This window comes from Petromyzon marinus, chromosome 20 (assembly GCF_048934315.1).
Source record: "Petromyzon marinus isolate PM22_M1 ecotype Great Lakes invasive population chromosome 20, UKy_Petmar_22M1.pri1.0, whole genome shotgun sequence".
NCBI classification, from domain to species: domain Eukaryota; kingdom Metazoa; phylum Chordata; class Hyperoartia; order Petromyzontiformes; family Petromyzontidae; genus Petromyzon; species Petromyzon marinus.
In genome coordinates, this window is record NC_133686.1 from 7,747,784 (window position 1) to 7,771,976 (window position 24,193).

General features: G+C 39.0%; 1 protein-coding gene across 1 annotated transcript in view; it reads right to left on the reverse strand.

The window, feature by feature from the left end:
• The window catches only part of RTTN (rotatin), a 71,355-nt gene that overhangs the window by 39,543 nt on the left and 7,619 nt on the right, over positions 1–24,193 (reverse strand). The window contains exons 7-24 of the mRNA XM_032957613.2: positions 23,005–23,155; positions 21,371–21,539; positions 19,949–20,130; positions 18,293–18,408; positions 16,771–16,944; positions 13,651–13,863; positions 13,301–13,413; positions 13,061–13,187; positions 11,572–11,697; positions 10,645–10,761; positions 10,237–10,376; positions 7,319–7,490; positions 5,847–5,946; positions 4,971–5,059; positions 4,427–4,544; positions 3,757–3,853; positions 3,318–3,386; positions 2,789–2,986 (exon numbers count right to left, since the gene is read on the reverse strand). Of these exons, the coding sequence (XP_032813504.1) occupies positions 2,789–2,986; positions 3,318–3,386; positions 3,757–3,853; positions 4,427–4,544; positions 4,971–5,059; positions 5,847–5,946; positions 7,319–7,490; positions 10,237–10,376; positions 10,645–10,761; positions 11,572–11,697; positions 13,061–13,187; positions 13,301–13,413; positions 13,651–13,863; positions 16,771–16,944; positions 18,293–18,408; positions 19,949–20,130; positions 21,371–21,539; positions 23,005–23,155 (2,471 nt within the window). The remainder of the gene's footprint in view (positions 1–2,788; positions 2,987–3,317; positions 3,387–3,756; positions 3,854–4,426; positions 4,545–4,970; positions 5,060–5,846; positions 5,947–7,318; positions 7,491–10,236; positions 10,377–10,644; positions 10,762–11,571; positions 11,698–13,060; positions 13,188–13,300; positions 13,414–13,650; positions 13,864–16,770; positions 16,945–18,292; positions 18,409–19,948; positions 20,131–21,370; positions 21,540–23,004; positions 23,156–24,193) is intronic.

Below are 24,193 nucleotides of genomic sequence, written 5' to 3' on the forward strand. Positions count from 1 at the left end.
CCTGTAAAAGTTGTCTCAGGTTGTCGGAGTGCACTTTTTGTTTGTGCAAATATGCTGACATCTACTTCTAATTTCCTTGCCAGCAGGCTATCAGCAGAGCACATTCGTTTCGTTTATTTACACCTGCTAAGATTTTTGCCCATGCAAAATTCTTAAATGTTTACCATTGAAGAAGCAAAATAACTATTATGTCAATGTGTACAGCATCTTAATCCAAGCACATCTCAAGTAACATTACAAAAAAGAATAAAATTATAATCCAAATAAATAAAAATTTGAGAATCTAACCAACGCTTTACGAATATTCTTTGGGTCTTTCGGTAAAGTCACATAGATAGGTTGAAAGAAAATAACAAATACATTAACTGATGAAAGATATAATAGGCATTGCCATTTCTGGCAATAAAACAGGTTTAAAGTTTTCGTGACTGCAGGGATCCATACCGAAAGAACCAAAAAGTAATAAAACAGGTGTTAAGATGCTCAAATACCAAATAGATACCTTTTGCAAGGCGTCAAGTCTACATCAACCACACATACTTGTGACAAAACATGCAAACATGCTCTAATATATGCATTGTCTTTTAAACTGATTAGCCTACAGAAGGCTGTCTCTCTGGTATACGTTGTATTTATGCGTCAGACTTGATGACTTGCAAAAGATATATATTAGGTGTTTAAACATCTTAACACCTGTTTTATTTCCAGATTAGGTAAAACCTATTCTTATTTATTACTTTTAAAATTGGCAAAAAGGTCCCAAAGATAATACATTAAATATGAGTAAGGCTACAATTTTGACAAGGTAATTTTTATAATATGTATGCAGCCAAGCTGCAGAAAAGAATTACTTCACAGAATGATCAGAGAATGATCACAGAATAATGTGGGGTAGTGTCTCACCTACCATTGTGTTTCTACAGCTTTTTCGAAGATTTCACATTTTATTCAAATGTAATAATATATATATTCAAACTCATGCTTTCTGTGACAACTGTGACATCTGTGCCAATATCATAACCTTACCAATGAGTGATACATAAATACAACGTACACATATACATACGTAATATTTTGCAAAAACGTGCATACATATTTGTGTAAATATATCCCATGTATTATTGGTTCTTTCAGTAAAGTCACGTAGAAAGGGAAACAATAAAATAATAAAAATATAAAACAATAAAATTCTCACGACGTTTCGACTGCAACACAAGCAATCATCATCAGGTTTGAAAACCACATCAAGAAAATTTGAAAAAAGTGGCGTTTTTTTAACGTTAGCACCACGGATAGCGATTTGGCAGTTATTCAGATGGACGAGTCCATCTATGTTTGGAAAAGAGGGAGGGGGGAGACGAAAATAATGGATGCGGTCTGTAAGCCACCGTAAGCGTGAACAATCAATTAAGACCCGAAATGGTTTATCAAATCCTTCCAATGATTGCTAAGCCAGAATCCATCTTCTCGGTTGAAATTGTCTCTGTGTTTGTATATGTGGATTGCCTCATGAACGAATCTCTCATGGTAGCCAGATGGCTTGCAAAGAACCTCTGTCTTGGAGAAGTCAATGTCATGTGAGCCTATTGAATTATAACAGTGATCTGCCACGGCCGAGGTGTTGGTCCTACCGTGTTTTAGGTCTGCTTTGTGTTCACGAATGCGGTCCGAGACATGTCGTTTGGTTTCTCCAATGCAACTACTACCACAGAGGCAAGTTAGTTTGCAGACGCCAGGGTACTGTATGTCTGGAATCACATATTTTACAGACGAAACCAGATCACGGATTTTATGTAATCACAAAAAAGATCTCCAAAATCTTGAATAAACACAAGATCCAGGTCCGATTCAACACATTACATAAAATCCGTGATCTGGTTCCGTCTGTAAAAGATGTGATTCCAGACATACAGTACCCTGGCGTCTACAAACTAATTTGCCTCTGTGGTAGTAGTTACATTGGAGAAACCAAATGACATGTCCCGGACCGCATTCGTGAACACAAAGCAGACCTAAAACACGGTAGGACCAACACCTCGGCCGTGGCAGATCACTGTTATAATTCAGTAGGCTCACATGACATTGACTTCTCCAAGACAGAGGTTCTTTGCAAGCCATCTGGCTACCATGAGAGATTCGTTCATGAGGCAATCCACATATACAAACACAGAGACAATTTCAACCGAGAAGATGGATTCTGGCTTAGCAATCATTGGAAGGATTTGATAAACCATTTCGGGTCTTAATTGATTGTTCACGCTTACGGTGGCTTACAGACCGCATCCATTATTTTCGTCTCCCCCCTCCCTCTTTTCCAAACATAGATGGACTCGTCCATCTGAATAACTGCCAAATCGCTATCCGTGGTGCTAACGTTAAAAAAACGCCACTTTTTTCAAATTTTCTTGATGTGGTTTTCAAACCTGATGATGATTGCTTGTGTTGCAGTCGAAACGTCGTGAGAATTTTATTGTTTTATATTTTTATTATTTTATTGTTTCCCTTCTACGTGACTTTACCGAAAGAACCAAGAATATGAATCCCTGCAGTCACGAAAGCTTTAAATCAAAAATATATCCCATGTGTCTGATAAAAATGAATAGGCAAACAATCAATTGAAATTATGCAAATTCGATGCAACGTTGTTATTTACTATGTCAAATCACCGTATATGTAATAAGCAAACTAAATCCTTCTCACCAACCAGAGGGAATCGCTTTCTGTGGTTCACAACAACTGACACGACAAACGGATCGAGTGCACGAGGTTTTTGAAAACAGTCGTTCACCCTTGGTTTGTTGCTTCCAGCTGTGACGCAGCATGTGCCTGCAGCATGGCCTCCACACCCTGGTGCCATGCGAGGTTCCAGCCAAGTCTGATGGCATCTCTGGCGGGCGGAGCAACCAAGGGATCGGACGGCGGTGGAGGAATCACTCTGTGTGGGCTCACCACGTGGTGCGTTGCCATTACAAGCGGAAGATGAAATCTGCACACGCACAAGCACGCGCGCGTGCCATTATCTTGCCAACATTTAAAAGAATGAAAAAACTGGATAGCATCTTCGTTCACCGAGTTTCAATTGTAACACATAACTTTTCCTCCATGCCATTGTTCCAACACATAAAAGACAAGAGTCACAGCATGATTAAATTAATGAAAGACATCACCTTGACAATTTTCCCAATTCCTAGCAATAGGGGATATTCATAAAACATAATAAATAATCAGGTGTAAAGGCACAATAAACCACATGTGAATGTGAACTGAGATGTATTCATTAAAAAAATTATTCCAATGGAAGAGAAATTAACCCTTACCGTTGTTCTACAACAAGAGGCAGACTCAATGGCTGAGGATCACAGCCATCCAATGGATATGAATCAGACCTGCCGATAAATAAAGTTAATCAACAAACTATTCAATGCCTCAAAATAAAATTCACAAAAACATATTCCTTACATTTCTAGAATAAACACATTTCTAATTTAATATTTAATGCCAATGAATGATGCACTGCAGAGAGTCGTGTGAGCAGTTTACATATAACGTACAAACTGTTGAGACAATGATCCAATATCATTTTACATACTAATTAAAACTAAAAAATGCAACAGTAATGCTTAACATCAAAACAATGAACGTATTTCAACTTCTTGTAACATGTCAAAACGGCTTCACATTATGCCTATCACTGGATTAACACGGCTTTATTTGGAATTTCACTCGCAAAAAAATGTTTATCGCTCAAATGCTTGCCATTTCTCTATGTGGGCCACTTCATCAAACAACAGGAGAGACATCAGAACAGAAACCTCCAACTGCACCACGGCTTCTGACTGATAAACCAGCAACACTGTTGAAAAACCACACACACACAGACATGCTTATTTGAGCTTCTGGTGGGCATTTAATTACTTCCATTCTCATATGCACAGCATTAATCGTGAAAAGGCTGCTTTCAATTAACAAAACAGCACACAGCAAAAATTTAAATAGCTATTTTTTAAATTAAAAAAATAGAAAACAAATTGTGCACAAATTCATGAACAGAAATTATTCAAAATATTACATTTAAGATTGCTTTTCCTTATCTAAAATTCAAGGAAACTAGTAATGGTCATATTGTATGGACGGTTAGACATGTTTTGGTTCAGAACCAAGCTCTACTCGGGCAGCTCTGTTGTAAAATGTGGCAGCGTGTTTTATTTTTTACATTGTCACTGTTTGCTGGGATTTAGCCAGATAAATGACATCTAACAATGTTCACACATCCATTTAGTAAGCCAAAACGTTTATAGCTGAGCATCCTTAAGTTTCACCACCAAAAATAAAAAAAACAGTTTCCTCTGTGTTTAAGGTAGAGATTAAGAGATTTATGCTAGAATGCCACAATTTGGCATCCTACACCACAACATTAGGAACTCACCTCGGAGCAAAGAAAGCAGCAGAGTGGGCTGGTAAGCCAAGCGATGTCGTAAACACGGATCGTGGTACACGAGACGCCTCAGCAACGTCAAGCATGGCCTCACCATGCATTCCAGCCCCTGCCATATACCATGTGAAAATATTTGCAAGTAACTTTTTTTTTACATACATATATGTTGAACTTCTTTTGCACTGTACATAGCCAAGCACGCTAATCGGAGGTGCTGTAAAAGGACAGCTGCCTAGGATCCATTGCTTATATATCTGTGTATTTGTGTATATACATGCACATATTGAAATACACAGTATATATTTGTTTAAATGCTAAATTATGTCCGAGAGCATTTGAGTTGACCTCTATCACAAAGACAAGCTCCTCAGTCTGCATTTTGTTGCTTCGCTTAACAAGGACAAAGGCCCTGGAATGCATTCCGCTGGTCACCCATAACCCTCTTCCAACTCACTTCATCGGTACAATGGCAAAGGTTTTAAGTGTCATCTTCGGTTGTGCATAGGCGTATGTGAACAAAATTACAATAACATACCCTTCCATCTTTATGCGCAGCTTGATGCAGCAGTGAAATCACCTTCTCCACTGCACCTTGCTTTTTTAATACACCGTGCAGAATTGTGTCTGAAAGTCAGAAACAAGTTGTTATTTTGATTGAATGCAGTACAATTCATAATAGATTTTTGGGTCAAATCAATCACCCTCCTCCCCACGCCGCAGTCAACTCAATAAAGTTTTCGCATTAAAAAAAACAACCAATGTCTATTGCATAACTCAAAATAATCATGAGCTTTACCGGGGAAAATATAAATAACAAAGGAAATAAACAATGTCTCCTTCACATGTGACGGATATTTAAAGGATGCATTGCTAATTCACAATGTCTTTTGCTTCAGCACATCGGTATGAATCACAAAAATGGTCGAGAAAGACTGTTAAAATTAACACAGTAGTTACCAATATTTAATATTTCATTACATATATTAATTAGTGTGGCTATTTAAAAATTCTCTATAACAAATATTAATTTCACTATAGTCCCAAAACACACAATTCTATGCCACACTGTTCTCTAAAATATCACTGTACTATCAGTCACTGAAACTACAATTTACTGGCAGCCAGGTACAATGGCAGCGTGCCTTCACATTTAATTTTGTGGAGATGGTGGCACTAATCTACAGTGACAAGGGGGATTTTACGATCGGTTGCTATGTAAAATTCAACTACCATTTCACCAAAAAAAGTTTCTCGAGTTGCAGCAGTAATAAAATTTTGCCAATATTAAAAGTTAGGCCAACACACAGACCATTGTAATCGGAACGTAATACAAATGGCCAGCCGGTTGCCCACTGTGGCAAAGGGATAGCGATATGCAAGTGCTACAGGCTGCAGGTTTTGCAGAGCTTACCTTGCATCATAATGGTAAGCTGTTCAGCTGCAGACTTCTTTACAGCGAGGTCCACCGCCTCGGACATAAAAATCCCATAGACCTTGCACACTGCGTCCTCCTGATAACAGAGACACGTTGAAAGTGGTATTCAAATGTTGCTCTTCTGAGCATATGCAGAGTATGAATACTTAACTAAACTCGGCTATCACCTCAGCCAAGAAATCTTCTTATTAAGCATGAACAGCTGCTCTTGGTTAAGACCGCTTAGTTTTAACAGTAGCATGCTTCATCACCGAAACAAATGTGCTTAATTCCTGAATTATGTTGTGGTTGAAAGTTTAACCATCGCTGTAAATGCATATTTGAATAAATGCAAAAGAAAAAATACTTTGTTAAAATGTAATTTAATCAAATTACGATTAAGAACAGAAATGCATAGCCTATCTACTTAAGGTTAACATTCCTTCAGGTAATGTATTACAGAGTGTGATTTACAGAAACAAAAATAAACTGACAAAATGAGCTAGAATGTTCTCACTTCAATTTAGGTTTTAATGGTATCACAGTCCATGGCACAAAGCAGAATTTGGTACCACTGGAGGTGGCACATATATTAACTATACCAGTTTCTGAATAGGCTAAGAAAAGTAGATTTTGTGATAACATACTTATTTAACAAAATTATTGCAAATTTGTTGTAATGACAATTTCAAGAAGTGAGTACAATGCAAGTTTTTTTTCCCCATCTCAGGTGGTATCAACAAGTGACATTTTTAGTCTGGGCACATAGATGATCAGTAACAGTATATATATGATTGGTTTATGTCAGCCTCAGAAGCAATCTGCTCGCCAGGAACACCTATTGAGAAACAATAAAGACGGCTGAATTGCAGTCAGCACTCTGTGCAATCTATAAATTTGACCTCTGTCAAGTACTCAGCTGGATATTATTGTTTTTTTATTTTGTTTACTTGTACTACTTTTTAATACTTTCAACTCTATTTCCTAAGTATGAACTCGTTTAATTCCTTTGTTTTAAATACCCTTTTCAATATATGTACTGTATTTGTGCATACTTTGAGAACACGTAAGCACTTTATTTCCTGTTGTTTAATGAGGCGTTGGTCAAATATTTGTCCCTATATTTACTCAATTTAAATTGCAGGGTGATTCATTTATAGATATCATACTGATTTCTAATGACACCTGTTACTTTCTTCTGAAAAGGTGACTGAATGTTGTGAATGCAATGTTGTGTTGGACACAGTGTGTCAAATAGGGTGTTAACGTATTCAAGAAGTGTATTGATATTAGTAGGAGAAATATAAAGGCTCCACAATAAAATAGTTTTTCTTCTCTATGAATTCTACACGTTGGATCAACATTTTACAATAGCCAAACGCAACTGCTGACACAATGCAGCAGTCATCGCGTCAATAAACCGATAAATAGCTCAAACTATTTCATTACAAAGGAATGCAAACATGCACCTTGAACACCGATTTGCCGATGCCCTTGGTGTCCAGGCACAGCGGCACGTCTGGGATGAGCAGGTTGGGTTCCCCAGCCAGCACGGTGCCGGGCAAGTGGGGCCGCTTTTGTCCTGCCTGCTCCTCGGTCACCAGGTGCCAAGCGAGCTGCTGCACTCCAGCCGAGCGAACACTACACACCCAGAGTTTGGGGACGTTGCAGTAAAGAGCGCACCAATGTAACTGCGACAATTAGATTCATCAATTGTACACTTTATCGAGCGTTCGCACAATATTTTAACATACGGATTTACGTATGCCTGTTTGCGCAGAAAAGCCTGAGTCCCAAGACTCGTTTTCAGGAGGGCCCTGCCAAGCTGCAAATTGGGGGGAAGAATTTTCTACATTTAATTTCAAATGACTAATTTGTAGGTGATCTTTCAGCATTAGGATATTTGGCCAATATCAGTTAATTCTCTGTTTTGAAAACTATTGGAGGAATACGGAGAATCTGGAGGAAATCCACATGGAATAGGGCGAGAATAGACATGCAATAAAAATAGGCACCCGAGTCGGGAACCCAATCTAGAACATTTGCTGTGAGGCGCCACAGTGGCGAGATGTTCACTCGCTTGCCTAGCATGCAGGTCGTGGGTGTGATCCCGACTCTGACACCTGTATATCTGGAGTTTGCATGCTCTCACCGTGGTTACGTGGATTTTTCTCCGGGCCCTCCAGTTTTTCCCTCCACATTTAGAAACATGCCTTTAGAGTATAGGGCTGTTTGAAATTTCCACATGATAAGCCACTTCACTGAGCTATCATTTGCGGACAGGTTACGTCTGAAAAGTGTCTAGAAAGCTCAGTGGGCTTTACTTGGCAGATCACCGTTATAATTCAGTAGGCTCACATGACATTGACTTCTCCAAAACAGAGGTTCTCTGCAAGCCATCTGGCTACCATTAGAGATTCGTTCATGAGGCTATTCACATATACAAACACAGAGACAATTTCAACCGAGAAGATGGATTCTGGCTAAGCAATCATTGGAAGGATTTGATGAACCATTTCGGGTCTTAATTGATTGTTCACGCTTACGGTGGCTTTCAGACCGCATCCATTATTTTCGTCTCCCCCCTTCTCATTTCCGAACATAGATGGACTCGTCCATCTGAATAACTGCCAAATTGCTCTCCCGTGGTGCTAACGTTAAAAAAACGCCACTTTTTCAAATTTTCTTGCCGTGGTTTTCACACCTGATGATGATTGCTTGTGTTGCAGTCGAAACGTCGTGAGAATTGTATTGTTTTATATTTTTATTATTTTATTGTTTCCCTTCTACGTGACTTTACCGAAAGAACCAAGAATATAAAAATAAAAGGTTTAAAGTTTAGTTCATAGTTTTAGGCACAAGAGTTACAACTCTGCCACCCTGCTGCACACATTTTACATGCTTCTGTAGATATACAGTTCATGCATAAGTAATATCTGTGAGCATGTAGACATACAATTTTATATATATATTTATGTTCATTCAATAAATGTATTTGAACTGATATATTTATTACATTACATCCATTTTTCATTCTACGTATAGCACTAGCTATGGTATCATAAGTCAATAATCCATAACACTGAGCCCCATTTTATCGATCACTGGTTTTGTGACGTTTCCTATTATCGTACATCAGAAAAAAATCCATTGCAATTTTATAAAATCACTAGGAGCAATACACAAGCAGCAAAAGAGAAACGAAAATTGCACTTCGTAATATTTTGTGGCCTTATGTTAACTCCCTGACCTAGTATGAAAGTCGTGGGTTCGATTCCAACCCTGACACCTGTATATTTAGAGTTTGCATGTTCTCTCTCCCCGTGTATTTTTCTCCGGGTCCTCCGGTATTTCCCTCCACATTTATTATCGACATGTGTTTAGAGTATTTGGCTGCAATACATTTCCACATGATTAGCCACTTCTCTCTAGCTATAAAATTTGTGACCAAGTCGCTTCTGAAAAAAAAGCTACAAAGCTCAGTTGGCCTTACCTGGTCAAATAAAACTAGTAACTTCAAATATTTTGTAATTTACTGGCCTATAAGAGGTAATAAGTTAACAGAAGTACAAAATTGGATGAACTTAAAAAGGCCTTCACTTTGTCCTTATGGTGAAATGCCATTGTCACATACTCAGTAATGAGCTCAATAATAGGCTGCAGCTGACAACACTCTGTATCATATTTCAAAGAGGCAGTGAAACATAAATGATTAGGTCATGTCTAACAAATATCACAAGGTCATATTCACGAGATAATAAACCAAGAACATTGGTTATCTGAACCGTTGAACCTCGGACAAATAAAACAGTTTGGTTTACATATGAATATATCTCCCACAGAAAAAGACTGGTCAGTTTGGTTACTATGTTGGCTCATCAGCATAAATAAGAATAGTAATTATATTAACAAAAGCTCTGAAGGTACAAATACACATTACTTTTAGGAAATCGGCCATGTACTTTATAACGTTGTATTTATTTTCACGTCACACTTGAATTGCCACTGCCATACCAAAGGGAATTATAGGTAAAAGCATTACTAACACTGTTTGACAAGCTGCTGCAAATGTGACATTTTATAGTCAAGTCACGATATTTGTTGCAGCTGTATGGTTTTATTCCTTTCACCTTCACGAAATAATTTAAGAGCAGTGGCCACTGGTTCAACAAAGATGCCATTTTCTGTACAGCTGTCATATTATAGATGCTGTCATTACTAGTGCATAAAAACTGTTGCATGCAGTCGCAAGACTTGTGAAATACAGTGGCGGCCTTAAAGCTATGCAGAGTGTTGATTGTGAATGAATGCTGAAGCTGTTAGGGTAATACAGAGAAGCAGCGGAGGTGGTCAATGTGTTAGAGAAAGGTATTAGGGGCGGCATTACGGAAGCTGCTTGGCCATGAGCAGACGGAGGGAGGCACGGAGACGATCGGTCCGCGGGATGGGACCCTCACCACTCTGGCTCTCCGTCTCACTTAGGTTTACGATCGCAGAGCCGAGAGCTCCCTCCTCTCCTGCAAAACCCTGGCCAGATCACACACGGTGGTTACAGAAGTCCCATGATTACATCTACAAAGCAGCATCACAGGAAACACACAGCATGCCAATCGCATTTGTACCTGGTCCTGGTGAGCATTTTGGGGGAAAGGATGGAGTAATGAAAATCTCACTTTCACATGACTAATATTGTGAAAAAAAGAAGTATTGTTCATTTTTGACAGAAACAATCCATCATCAACCAGTTAAGTGTGCTGGAAATAAAACATTTGATGCAGAGAACATTGGGACAGACCTGCAGAACAGGCAGTACAGGAGTGAGGGCCTCCAAAAGCTGTCCCCAGGTAGCAGCGCACATGAGCAACCGGCTCTGCAGCAGGTACAGCACAATAGCCCGGGCTGCCAAGAACACCTTCACATTCAAAACAATAAGCATGTGCCTGGAATTACTATATGTATATGTCATAGGTTGGTTAAAACATGTTTAAAACAAATATATTGCCGCTATTCAATTTAGTGCACCATGTCAGCCCACTGACCCATGTTAAAGACCTGGCCATGGATAACATCAGTGACATATAATGTGAACTTGTCCCATGTATCCCCCAAGTTGACTCAGCCTGAATCAAGTATTAAGGTCCCCTTTTATTAACCCCAACAGTGATCAGCATGGTGAAGTATGGTCAAACAATCCCCACAACTGACACAGAAATGCGGAGGCCTTTATCCAGGGCTAATTATTATTAATCTATGACTGATACTAGTAGGATGGTAGCACTGTCCTGTAGGTTATAGGTCAATCGATAGCTTTGCAGTGCCACAAAGTACAATGCTGTGGAGCAGGGTATAAATCATAAATCTTATCTGTATGCAGTAACATGTCCTGGCATTCAATATATGCACGCAATAATGTTTATATTGACAAACATACAAGTATGGGTAAATGTACCGTTATTCATAAAATTTAATTATACCCATGTGGGTAGAGGATGTCCGTGTAATTATGGACTATTTACTCAAAGGATATCAGAATATTTATTTATACTGGTGGAATCCGATGAGCTATAATAAAGCACTTTTTCACAGATGTCCAGTACCCATGTTTCACACGCATATTTCAAAGAAGTGGTATTTTTGGAATATAGTGGAATATGATCATTTAAAATAATGATATGGGTAAGGGCAGACAAGCACCCCATACAATCAAATGCTACCCCCTGACCTCTTTGTGGGAATCCTGGAGGCCAAAGGCACACAATTCGTACAGCACCCGACTGTGCAGCAAGAAGCGTACTCCGAGGCAGGCTGTGGACACTGACTTTGTCACATTGTGAATGCCTAATGATTCCTGGTCAAACACAAGGTGGTGAGAAAAAAACATGTTTAAGAACCACATTTTCTAAAGAGACGCAAATACAGTATCGTGAAGCTGGATATGATACAGCATAAAAAAAAATTGTTTATACAACCCTACAAATTCTGTCGATGCCCTGCCCACCAAGTTAAAGGAAATAAATCAAACCACTATGTCAATCACAGTTAAGTTTAATTCAGAATCAGAATATTTATTTATAATGGAGGAATCGAATGAGCTAGAAAGCTATTTTTCACAGATGCCCAGTAGGAGCAGGTCAGAACGTTACAAAAAATAATACAAAACACAATAGGAGTGGAAATTATAGGCAAGGTAAACAAATCACTCTAAATATATATACAAATAAAACTAAACTATGTTTTATCTTACTAGGCATTAGCTTATATCTTACTGAGGCATTAGCTTATTTTTCAGAATTGTCTGCAACAGGAACATACCTGGTCGTTTTAATAAAATATATAGGTTGCTCTTCTTTGGTTCTTTCGGTAAAGTCACGTAGAATGAGAATAAAATAATAAAATAAGACAATAAAATTCTCACGACGTTTCGACCACAACACAAGTAGCACGACAGTGCTCCAATGTTGGAGCACTGTCGTCCCGACAGTTCTGTTCTTTCACCTGATGAAGGCTACTTGTGTTGTGGCCGAAACGTCGTGAGAATTTTATTGTCTTATTTTATTTTAATCTCATTCTACGTGACTTTACCGAAAGAACCAAAGAAGATGAATCCTTGCAGTCACGAAAGCTTTAAATCGAAATATAGGTTGTTGTCAGTTACCCGTCATGGTCAGAAGCAATTGTTATTCAAATAAAAAAAAAATGTTTAACACTAGCAGATATGCATTTCCATGCATGTGAACTATTTGTCTTTAGTCAACGTGAAACTTTTTTGCTGATTGGCCGTGTCGGGTGGTGGAGGGTTACGACACATTATAAATAACGCGATCTAACCCAAAAACCTTCATTATGAATAATATCAAAGACCTAATGAGAAGCGGATGTTTCCTGAAGATACGTTTATTTAGTCAATATCAAAGTGGTGTCTTTTCGACATTGCACAAATTTATACTTTCACATTCAAATCCTTTGAACCACCACAGGAATATTTTCACCATTTGCAAGTTTGTAATTCACACACAAACTATGTAAACATCAAGATATATTTACACAAGTTATATTTATGTAGCTTAGCTGTTCACCAATAATAATTAGGCAACAATTAAGATTGACATTCAATATTTTCTGACCAGTTAACATGGAAAAATGTGTATAATGATAAGGCGCAAATGTCAGGTTTAAGAATCTCGGCTTTCAAAGGTCACGACTGATAATACCTGGACTATGTTAAGACAGTTGCTGTAGACATTAGCTCGAATCACATTCACTGGGTGTGACAAGAGCTTTAGCAAGACTTTTCTGCTTTCACCAGCTGCAGTTGGGCTAGGTTGCAATGTCTTGTGTCTAAAACAAAAATAAAATAATGAACATGTTATTGCCATAGCAATTGTGCCTTACACATTGTGGTGAATAACACACTGTATTCAATGTAAAAATAGGTGCTTTTGAACACTCACATTTTGGAACACAGGCTTATGAAGTGTTGAATGAAGGGCAGGTGCAGGTGGTACGGTATACTTTCCACAGCTTGGTCAGCCAGTTCTATCAGCTCCAACATATTTCCATCGTCCTTTGTTGTTCCAAGACAAAACAACCAAGAATCACATAATTAAAACACTGGCAAGGAAGCTTGTGGGGAGTATATGCAAGTCTTGCTGGGACAATTATAAAACAATCAATCCATAAAAAAGGTGTTATTTTGACAACTTAAGCGTGCTATTAGTTTTGCACACATCCCTGCATAGTGAGACTCTTCATACGTTTTACTACAGAACGCACGTGCCCACAGCACCCTTCAAATTCATACCTGGTTGGTGAATTCTCGCATAAAAGTGCAGGTGCACTCCATCGACTGGGTAACGGAGGCAACGCGTGTACTCAGCAAGTGACACTCGGAGCTCGCCTGCTCCAGGAAGGACCAAGCCGCATCGCAGGCGGCCGGGAAAGTGCGACAGAATGGGACGTCCAGCGAAATCATGCTCAGTGCCGACACCACACTCCCAGGTAGAATGGTGCCTGCCTGCATCAAGTCACACCAGTTGGAAGAAATCACTACCCAGACTATATAGGAATTGGCAATAAAACAGATGTTAAGATCTTGTTGGTTCTTTCGGTAAAGTCACGTAGAATGGAAATAAAATAATAAAAATAAAACATAATAAAATAAAATTCTCACGACGTTTTGGCCACAACACAAGTAGCCTTCTTCAGGTGAAGGAACAGAACTGTCAGCACGACAGTGCTTCAATGAACACTAAACTTCGCAGCGTCTTTCAAGCTAGGTGGGAGGAGCAGAGCGCCTTGACAAAGGAGTTTATATATCAACAGGAGAATTTAGCATTGAAATAGCTGTGTTAAAGTGTTGGATTAGCAGGGTTTTAAAGTCAGAAATTAGCATGTAACTGGGAGATTAGCATGATGTTAATGTGAGGGATTAGCATGTAACTGGTCATGGAAATAGCTATGTTAAAGTCAGAGTTTACATATCAACAGATGCATTTAGTATATTGACATTAAAGGACTGCAACTACCCAACTATCATACAATAAACCGATGTGAAAAAACTAAGTATAAACTACATCAATATAATAAATGTACTCAATATATTCTTCAATAAGTTGAGCTATTAACATAAAGTAACTGGGTATACACTACACTATATAATGAATACCATATAGTAAACTGAAAAAAATTAAAATATAAACTGCATCAACGTTCTAGATTTGAAGCTTTCGTGACTGCAAGGATTCATACTCTTTGGTTTTATTCGGTAAAGTCACGGAGATAAAATAAAACAAAATAAAAGAAAATAATTAAATCACGACGTTTCGGAGGCAACACAAGCTTCCGTCTTCAGGTGGAAAAGTCAACGCAGAATATCTGTGTCAGGAGCACAGTTCAGGGACAACTGGGATTATATACAGGTTAAGGAAGGGGGGAGGAGTCAGTAAGGGGGCATGGGTGGGTGGGAGGGCTAGGTTAAGCAGCCTTTTGATAGGCTGCTGCGAGTAACAACCACTTCGTACAGCACGGGAGTGGGTAAAAAACCCACCTTTTGTTATGCTGAGTGTGGGGGTCGGGGGGATTTTGAAAGCGGGTGCAAACGGCCCCCACGCAGCTTCAGCCGTTTGCACCCGCTTTCAAAATCAAAATCCCCCCGACCCCCCATGCAGCATCACGCAGCATCAGCCGTTTTGCACCCGCTTCCAAAATCTCCCTGACCCCACACTCAGCATAACAAAAGGTAGGTTTTTTACCCACTCCCGTGCAGTGCGAAGTGGTTGTTACCCGCAGCAGCCTATCAAAAGGCTGCTTAACCCAGCCCTCCCACCCACGGCCCCTTACTGACTCCTCCCCCCTCCCTTAACCTGTATATAATCCCGGTTGTCTCTGAACTGTGCTCCTGACACAGATATTCTGCGTTGACTTTTCCACCTGAAGACGGAAGCTTGTGTTGCCTCCGAAACGTCGTGATTTAATTATTTTATTTTAATTTATCTACGTGACTTTACTGAATAAAACCAAAGAGCATCAATGTTATCAATAAACTCAATATACTCTCCAATCAGCTGAGCTACTAACAATAAGTCGTTATACATTACAATTCTATGTCGAAAAAAGGGTGGCATTTTTTTCTTTTCAACGTTAGCACCACGGAAAGCGACGAGCTTTGTTCAGACGGACGAGTCCATCTATGCTCGGAACGGAGGAGGGGGGAGAAACAGCCACGATGCGCTGCTCTGTCCTGTGTTGCGTTACAACTATGTTATAAACTAGACTACTATACATTGCAATGTTATACCTTCCAATCAAAACTACATTGTATAATATCGTATACACAGCCCAATGTAAGCTCTAACATTATGCATTATATTGATATGTCTCCAACTAAACTTTTTTCTACATTACACGACTATACACCGTAATATACACTGCGCCATGGACAAACCCACCCTTGAATTATACAATGCGTTACTATACACTACCCTATACTTTAGACTGTAAAATATTAGACTTGTAATATTACACTATGTATTATTCTACCAACCCTACAGTATACCACACTGCTGTATATTCACTCTGTAATTACGATACTAGTTATTATTATATAACATGCTATAAACCATACTATTGACCGTCGTGTGAAAGGTATTAAGAGGCAGTGCCAGCGAATGGACTGCGGTCTGAAAGTCACCATAAAATACAATCAATTAAGAACCGAAATGGTTTTTAACGTCTTTCCAGGTGTTAAGATGTTAAAACACCAAACAGAAACGTTTTGGAAGGAAATACATCTGCATTAACCACATATACTTGCGGTGAACATGCAAACAAAAAACATGCTCTGGCAGTATATGCAGTCATTGAAACTGATTGATCCACACCAGAGACAGCTTTCTTTAGAGCCTAGTCTCAAACAGTGTTAGACCAGAGGATGCCATAAGGCATACAGCACAGAGACAATGCACTATCAGGACATTAAGAGCTCGGGGTGAGCAGCTACATAATAGGGTAAAACCTATTCTTATATTTTGATACTGGCAAGGGGGATCCCATGAAATACCCAGGAGAATGGTCCATGTTAGGTAGGTTAGGTTCTGGTCAAACTACATGTGTTGGGTGTCTTTTATACATTCCACTCATGCTAATATGTATACTTGGTCATACGGGTCAAAACACGCACGAGTCAATGGCCCCTGAAATTACTGGTGCATATTTTGGGTCACATAAATGTATTAAGAGCATCAGAATAATAACAGGATCTGCTTGCATTTTACATTCCACACTTACATACATTAAGATACAAGAGATTGAATTATAATTGCTTTTGTATTTTTTATGCCTTTATTGGAGGCCTCTATATTTTTTTACGATACCTAAAATTACATAAACTAAGGCTCAGGGTTGGAATTCTGGGATATCTCACCTGCTCTAGAGGCACCAGCATTTGCACCAGCCGTAGGAATGCTAGGCCACAGCCGTTGAAGGCGAGGCGATGGTGTGCACGCAGCGGCTCAGGCTGCCCTTCCGCAACACGGTTTGTGTAGTGGTAAGACAACACCTCCGCCAGGCTTTCTAGGATGCCCGACATCCGCTCAGCCTATGGAGTGATAAGCAAAGGTAAATCAGTTAGGCTGCTTATTCACACATCAGGTTTACAGTCCAATCAATTGGACACAAAGTTCCTGCAAGATAATTTATCCACTGCCGTCTCCATCGCCGCTCAAAATGGAGAGCGATTTTCCCAGAGAAACCATGATATAATCGGGAGTTATGTTCCCAACTGAGAGCACGAAATGCAACTTTTTATATATGATGAAGACAAATAGCATTTTTAATCAACTACCAATCATATATAAAGTACAATAATAGTGTATAGAAAGTGTATTGCCTTGAGTCTTCATAATTCCTGGCTTATTTGGACTGACTACAGTCATGGCCTTTCTGCTACGTTCTTTTCCAGCACCATCACTAGAGCACTGACCTTTTTATGTCATTTTTAAAACTGAAATAATTAATAAAAATGGTAAAAAAATTACGAAAACGCACAGAAATGTAGCACCGGAGTGCATCGGGGAGGCAGACTGACTGGGCGACATACCGTAGATTTGTGCGAAGAACCGGTGCCCGAGTCAAAGTCATGCCGTAAGTTTGGGTCTGACCAGCATAAGTAATAACAAGGGTGGTAAATGGTGATCCGCCGTAATTGCGGCAGGTCGCCAAAAGTCAAGGACTATCTGTATTTCGAGTGACGGGGTAAAGTGCAGGTCTAGCAATGTATCCCAATCTGTCTGTCCAATATGAAGAGTAGACTGCCCTCTCCTACGGTGGTGTAAACCACACTGTGCAAGGGTAACCTTTACAATTTCCAGACAAGCCAATTAACCTCTAATCTGGTCAAGCCTGGTTACATTTAAAAGCCTTAACATGCTTACACTTATACACCTCTGTTAAACCAAGGATAGCAACTTGTTATTCCTATCTGGTTGAGGAAGGGAAAGGACAGCACTTATTTCATAACAGTCACGTCATGACCCATGAACCTACCATTCACCCACTCCTTAATCATTAAACATCGATTTTGCCTGGAGATTTAGACAGCACTAGCCTGGCTTTGCTTTTTAATTTTTACAACTCTTACTAGCCAAAATAAGCTCTTTCGAAAGACAAATCCAATTCCATTGTGTGCGTGCAACAAGATCAAACTACAATGGCAATGCAAGTGCTCTTCACAACAACTAGATTTCATTGATTTTTTTCAGACAATTCTGTCTTAAGTACTCAAACAAAATCATTTATTTTAAACAGAAAAAAAATACTTTTCAAATCAGTCATACCACTTTAAAATGCATTCAATATATTGAGGGGGGTAAGATTCAAGGATATATACAGAAGCAGATTAAAATGCCCTTTTTAACATTCAGCACATTCGTCGCAAAACCCCTTACCAGGTCCCGACCGATCAAGCTGTTGTCCTGCCAAACATCCGACGTTAGAGACTCGGACAGCAGCGAGCTCACCGGCGCAAGCAGCTCCAGCACACCGAGGACATCACAGCTGCTCCCTGCAGCACAGTGCCATTACAATTCAAAGGCCCTATCTAGCAAGTGAACGCAAAAACTCGACGAACGTTATTTTGCCAGACTTATAGTAAGTGTTCACGTGTGCTCAAGCGAGATGTCACTTTGGAATAGAATCACACGACGTGATTTATTAACGCTGTCAAATAGTGAATTGATTAATGACTCAATTATTCAGAAAATGTTATGGAAGCCCAAAATAAAATGGTGTTGTAACCATCAAGCCACAAAGAAAGTAACAGTTTTTAATCTTACTATTTTACCACATTATTTTGCATTCAGCGGTGGAGTGCTGTAATTGATTCTCATGCACCTCAGTTCTTAACGCCTACAACCAAGCGATCAGTATTGGAAATCTGTCTTTGGCAACTGAGCAACGGCATTAGAATTAGAGCATCCTCTCCATTTTTTGGGCAAACTCGTACGCTTATTGTAGCAAACATGACCAAAATGTTTAAAATTTATACGATGATTACAAGCATGACTCCATGTAATTTTTAGGACTCTTAAAATAACCAACCACATTACATTTCCAATTTTTCTACAATCCAATAAATTATAGAACTGCAATGGTGTTGTGCAATCATTGAATACATTGAAAAACAGTATATTATTGTTAACAAAAACACTCATATAATCTTATTTTTGTTTCATATAATTTGTGTAAAGAAGTGGGTTTTTTCCACTGGGAACTATCCTCATAAAACATTTATATTTAAACAGGCAAAAAGGAATTTTAAATCATCCCTATAGCATGCAAACTACTTAAACCCATGGCACTGCTGATAGATAGGTATGGTGAACCAGTGATTAGTCACATCTAAGCATTGATAAGTTGCTATTGGTTTATATTCATACATTTTTAGCAACTGCGTGGGCAGGGGTGTTTAGAGCATAACCCTAAGTAGCGTGATATTAATCCCAAATACTGTCATATAAATAGAAAAAAATACAAATATTTTGAAAGGCTATTGGTCAAATTTATAGTTTCATACATACTTTTTATAGCCACATGGCAATGATGGTAGTAAAGACACTTTTGTTTGCATGTCTATGCTGAGATTCTGCAGCCACAGGATGAATATCAATGGAATTGGGATTAAAGTTATGGAATATGCCACTATTCCCGAGAAACTACGCTTGGATAAATCGTTTTGTGTCATTTTTCAGCTTCAGCCAAATATTCATGAATCATAAATACTATTTTAATATTACCAGGAAAGGCCCACTGAGCTATATAGCTCTTATTCAGAAGTGACCTGCCACAATTGATAGCTCAACAAAAGTGGTACATCATGTGGAAATTTAAAGCCACAAAATACTCTAAATGCATGTTTCAAGATGTGGAGGGAAAAAACCGAAAAACCCCAGAGAAAAATCCACACGACCATGGGGAAAACATGCAAACCCCAAATATACAGGCGTCAGGGTCGGGATCGAACACACGAACCCTCTGCATACCAGGCGAGGGAGTTAACATCTTGCCACGGCGACACCTTGTAAGTTCACCTCACCCATCCATACCTGTTTTAAGCATATCAATGGCTGGTTGCATTGCCATCAGACAGAAGTTGGGTAGCCCCCACTGCTGGAGCTGCAACTCCAGAGTTAAGTCTGCATCCAGTTCACCTCCCATCGTGCCCAGTTCCAGTGGGGATGGTGTGGCGCGACTTGAGGTCTCATTGTGGCCTTCAGATGAACCGGTGCTGCCCATCAACGGACCCAGGAATCATAACCACATGTTAAAATAAATTACATTTAAATCCATATCCACAGTAGGTTACGCAACGTAATATTTTCTCAATTGAACCCCAATTAAATGAGGCTGTGAAAAATGAAAATCGCCTTCATTGACATGATTTACAAACTCCAGTTCCAAAGTTTAAACATAAAATGTCATGCAAACTTTTCTTAAGTTGCATGTAATTTAGCTGTAACAGTAACTTTTGCATTTGTTTTTTGTGCATTGCATGCAAGAATTAATTATATACTTTTTATAAAAGTATTCCTGAAAAGTTATACATACAAAGGCTTTAAATCATTTTCTGCATTATAGCCACTACGATTAGTATTCTTTATTGCTCCAACAATATTTTAAGTAACTAAAAACATCATGGAATACAAATGAGGCTGAGAAAAAAAGACACTAAATCACCAAGCTAAAAGGTAAGCACCATGACAACTAAAAAAGTGTAATGCTATGCATAATGTATTTTAGGTGACAGTATGTTTAATTTCCCCTATGTTTTCCCATATCACATATGAGCAAAATACATATTTGTTTTCGTATAAGAGGATATTGTGTTTTTCAAATAACATTTCCTCCCCATGAAATCCCTATCTCCCCTACCATGCCTGGGCAATGCTTAGCGCATTACACGATGAACCTGATATCCCGGTTTGATTCCCAGCTACGGGTAACATCAGTGGTGGGCAATACCTGGTCTGGTCCTAACCTGCCAATACTGGACATCTGTGAAAAAGAGCTTCACAACTCATCGGATTCCTCCAGTCTAAATAAAGATTCTGAAGCTGGTGCTGAGCCTCGCCCTTCACCAAACTTCACGGACGATAACCCGAGAAGGTGTGGGGAGGTCTTCATCCAGCAGTGGATTTTAAAAGGGATATAAATTGTTGACATTTACATAAAAATCCCCAAAAAGCCATAATCTGTATCATATACAATTATATGCTTGCACACTCCAATATCTGATTGATGCTTTTCTCACTAAGAAAAATTATGCTTCAGATTGAATTTCATTAAAATTTAATTAATAAACCTACCCTTTAACACTGTTTTAGTAATAAGTTGCTGATTACTTTGCACCGTTTCTATAATGCATTGCATCAATAAGTATTTATATTTAAAGTTGTTGTCTGAAGAAAATCAAGAAATCCATAATTTAATCAAATCGTCAGCACACCAAAACAGGACAGGAGTGAGACCTGGAGGCAGAGGAAGAAAGGTCGCCGTCCCTGCCGTCCCCACGTGGCCGCTGGTCCCTGTGACCCTGAGTAGAAGGGCGAGGGCTGGTGGCAGCAGCGGTAGCTGATCGCTCATTCGATTCCACTGAGGTGCCTGAACTGGATACTGATGAGTTCTGATAGTCCACATCTGAAAATCATAGGAAGAGCACTGTATTTGTAACAAACTACTTTTTTTGATTACCCAAGAAAGCCCCAATGAATCTTGTATGCACTTCGCACTTTTAAATCACGATTCAAAACTTATTTCTTTAGAACTTTTTTGTGTTTAGTTTATTGTCCTTCCCCCCACACCTCCGATTAGCACGGTTGGCTACGTACGGTGCAAAATAAGTTCAACATACAGTACCCTGGCGTCTACAAACTAAGTTGCCTCTGTGGTAGTAGTTGCATTGGAGAAACCAAACGACATGTCTCGGACCGCATTCATGAACACAAAGCAGACCTAAAACACGGTAGGACCAACACCTCCGCCGTGGCAGATCACTGTTATAATTCAGTAGGCTCACATGACATTGACTTCTCCAAGACAGAGGTTCTTTGCAAGCCATCTGGCTACCATGAGAGATTCGTTCATGAGGCTATCCACATACACAAACACACAAATTCAACCGAGAAGATGGATTCTGGCTTAGCAATCATTGGAAGAATTTGATAAACCATTTCGGGTCTTAATTGATTGTTCACGCTTACGGTGGCTTACAGACCGCATCCATTATTTTCGTCTCCCCCCTCCTCTTTTCTGAACATAGATGGCCTCGTCCATCTGAATAACTGCCAAATCACTCTCCGTGGTGCTAACGTTAAAAAAAAAACTGCCACGTTTTTCAAATTCACTTGCTGTGGTTTTCACACCGGATGATTATTACTTGTGTTGTAGTCGAAACGTCGTGAGAATTTTGTTTTATATTTGTATTATTTTGTTTCCCTTCTACGTGACTTTACCAAAAGAGCCAAGAATATGAATCCCTGCAGTCACGAAAGCTTTAAATCAAAATTTAATACGTACATTTGTTTTCTGAACTAGTGTACCCAGAAGAAAATCATGACTACAAAGGCATAATACTCAAACTTCAATATCATCCTCTATGTACTGCCTCCCGCAGTCACTTTGTTGTCCTGTGGATTGGTCTATTTCAGATGCTACCCCTCGGCGATCCACTAATCCTGCTTCCACGTTTCTGGATTTCAGGTATGTATATCTACTTTAGACATGTTCAATATAATCAGATATTGCATGTTTGGGTTGCTTTACAATACCAGTGTTTAAGCACATAGTGCCCTCTGTAGGTAATGGAGCATTATTGGAACACAAAACAATGAAATGACTTTCGATGGAAACTACACAAATAAGGTAACAAAAATCTGTAACTCGTTAGTATTAACAAATAAGTGAAAATGCAATCAGCTGATTGTGCGCATTGACATTTGTAAGTGTGTATGTTGAACTTCATTCGCACTGTACGTCGCCAACCATGCTAATCGGAGGTACTTTTACAAATTCAGGATTTGATTTTGCTATAACATGCAGAGCTAAAATGAACAGCGATGCGAGAAAAGTAATTGTGGGCAACTGCCTGCTCAGCCGCAAGCACCTGGCTTGGTGGAAAAAAACGCAGGATCCCTGTGAAAGCAAAGTCGGCTGGTGAGGTTTCGGCACAGGTGGTGTAGGCAACGCAGCGCATGCAAAGCCAGCTGGTGGGTCCCATCTGCTCCTCCGGCCAGCCTCAATAGCAGCAACAGGTTCTGTAAACAATGAGACATTTACAATCATGCTGGGTATCATATGGATTTTTTTTACATTTATTCTACAAGGATCCCCCAGAAAGTTATGCCTCACTGGCAAGAAATACATGCTCTCTTGTCTCAATGGTGCAAAACCATTGAGGTAGAAGGGGATTATGTGGAAAATGAATGCACATACAATCAATACATTTGCTAATTCTATGGGTAGGTTTCACTTTTCCTCAATACATTTTGGCCCGGGGAAAAAAGTGGGGCACTACTTTCTTGGCGACCCTCGTATGAATGATTTATCAATTAAATTGAAAACACTGTTTTTTTTTAAATATCAAAATACAGTAGATTGAACTATTCTGTAATATATGCTACCATATATCACACATTTGTAATTTTCCTGCGAATGCAAATATATCACTTATTGCATAGTTTTCGTATTAAAAATTTAATATACAGGTTGAATTTTTTTTTTCAGAGCTGAAGAGGGAACTGTTCCTGGCAAGTGATTATTACATCTCATTCTGAAAAAAACAGTCAAACCTGTTATTCCACATTTCTTTATCATACACTAAAACCTGAAAGTATGATTCCGCAGTTGTACACACTTAGAATAAATTTACACTTATGATTACACACACATCCGTTGTAATGCTACATACATGCATCTCTTAGATCATTTTCAAAAGTTACCATGATTGGAATTATTATATTAAATACCACTGTCCTAATGATTCCAATAAAACATCACAGAGGATAATTAGAATAACGAATAGAACAGTTTGTACCAAACAACTAACTTATAAAAGGACGAAACTGTGATCATCCAATTGTATTATGAATTACCAGTCATTTGTAGGCATTTGACAGATGTTTAACAATCTTGATTTGAAGCTTTCGTGACTGCAGGAATCCATACCCTTTGGTTCTTTCGGTAAAGTCACGTAGGTATAAAATAAAATAATTCACGACGTTTCGGGTGCAACACAAGCGTCCATCATCAGGTGGGAAAGCATGGTCTGCTGCTGAGGGCAGACTGTTTTAAAT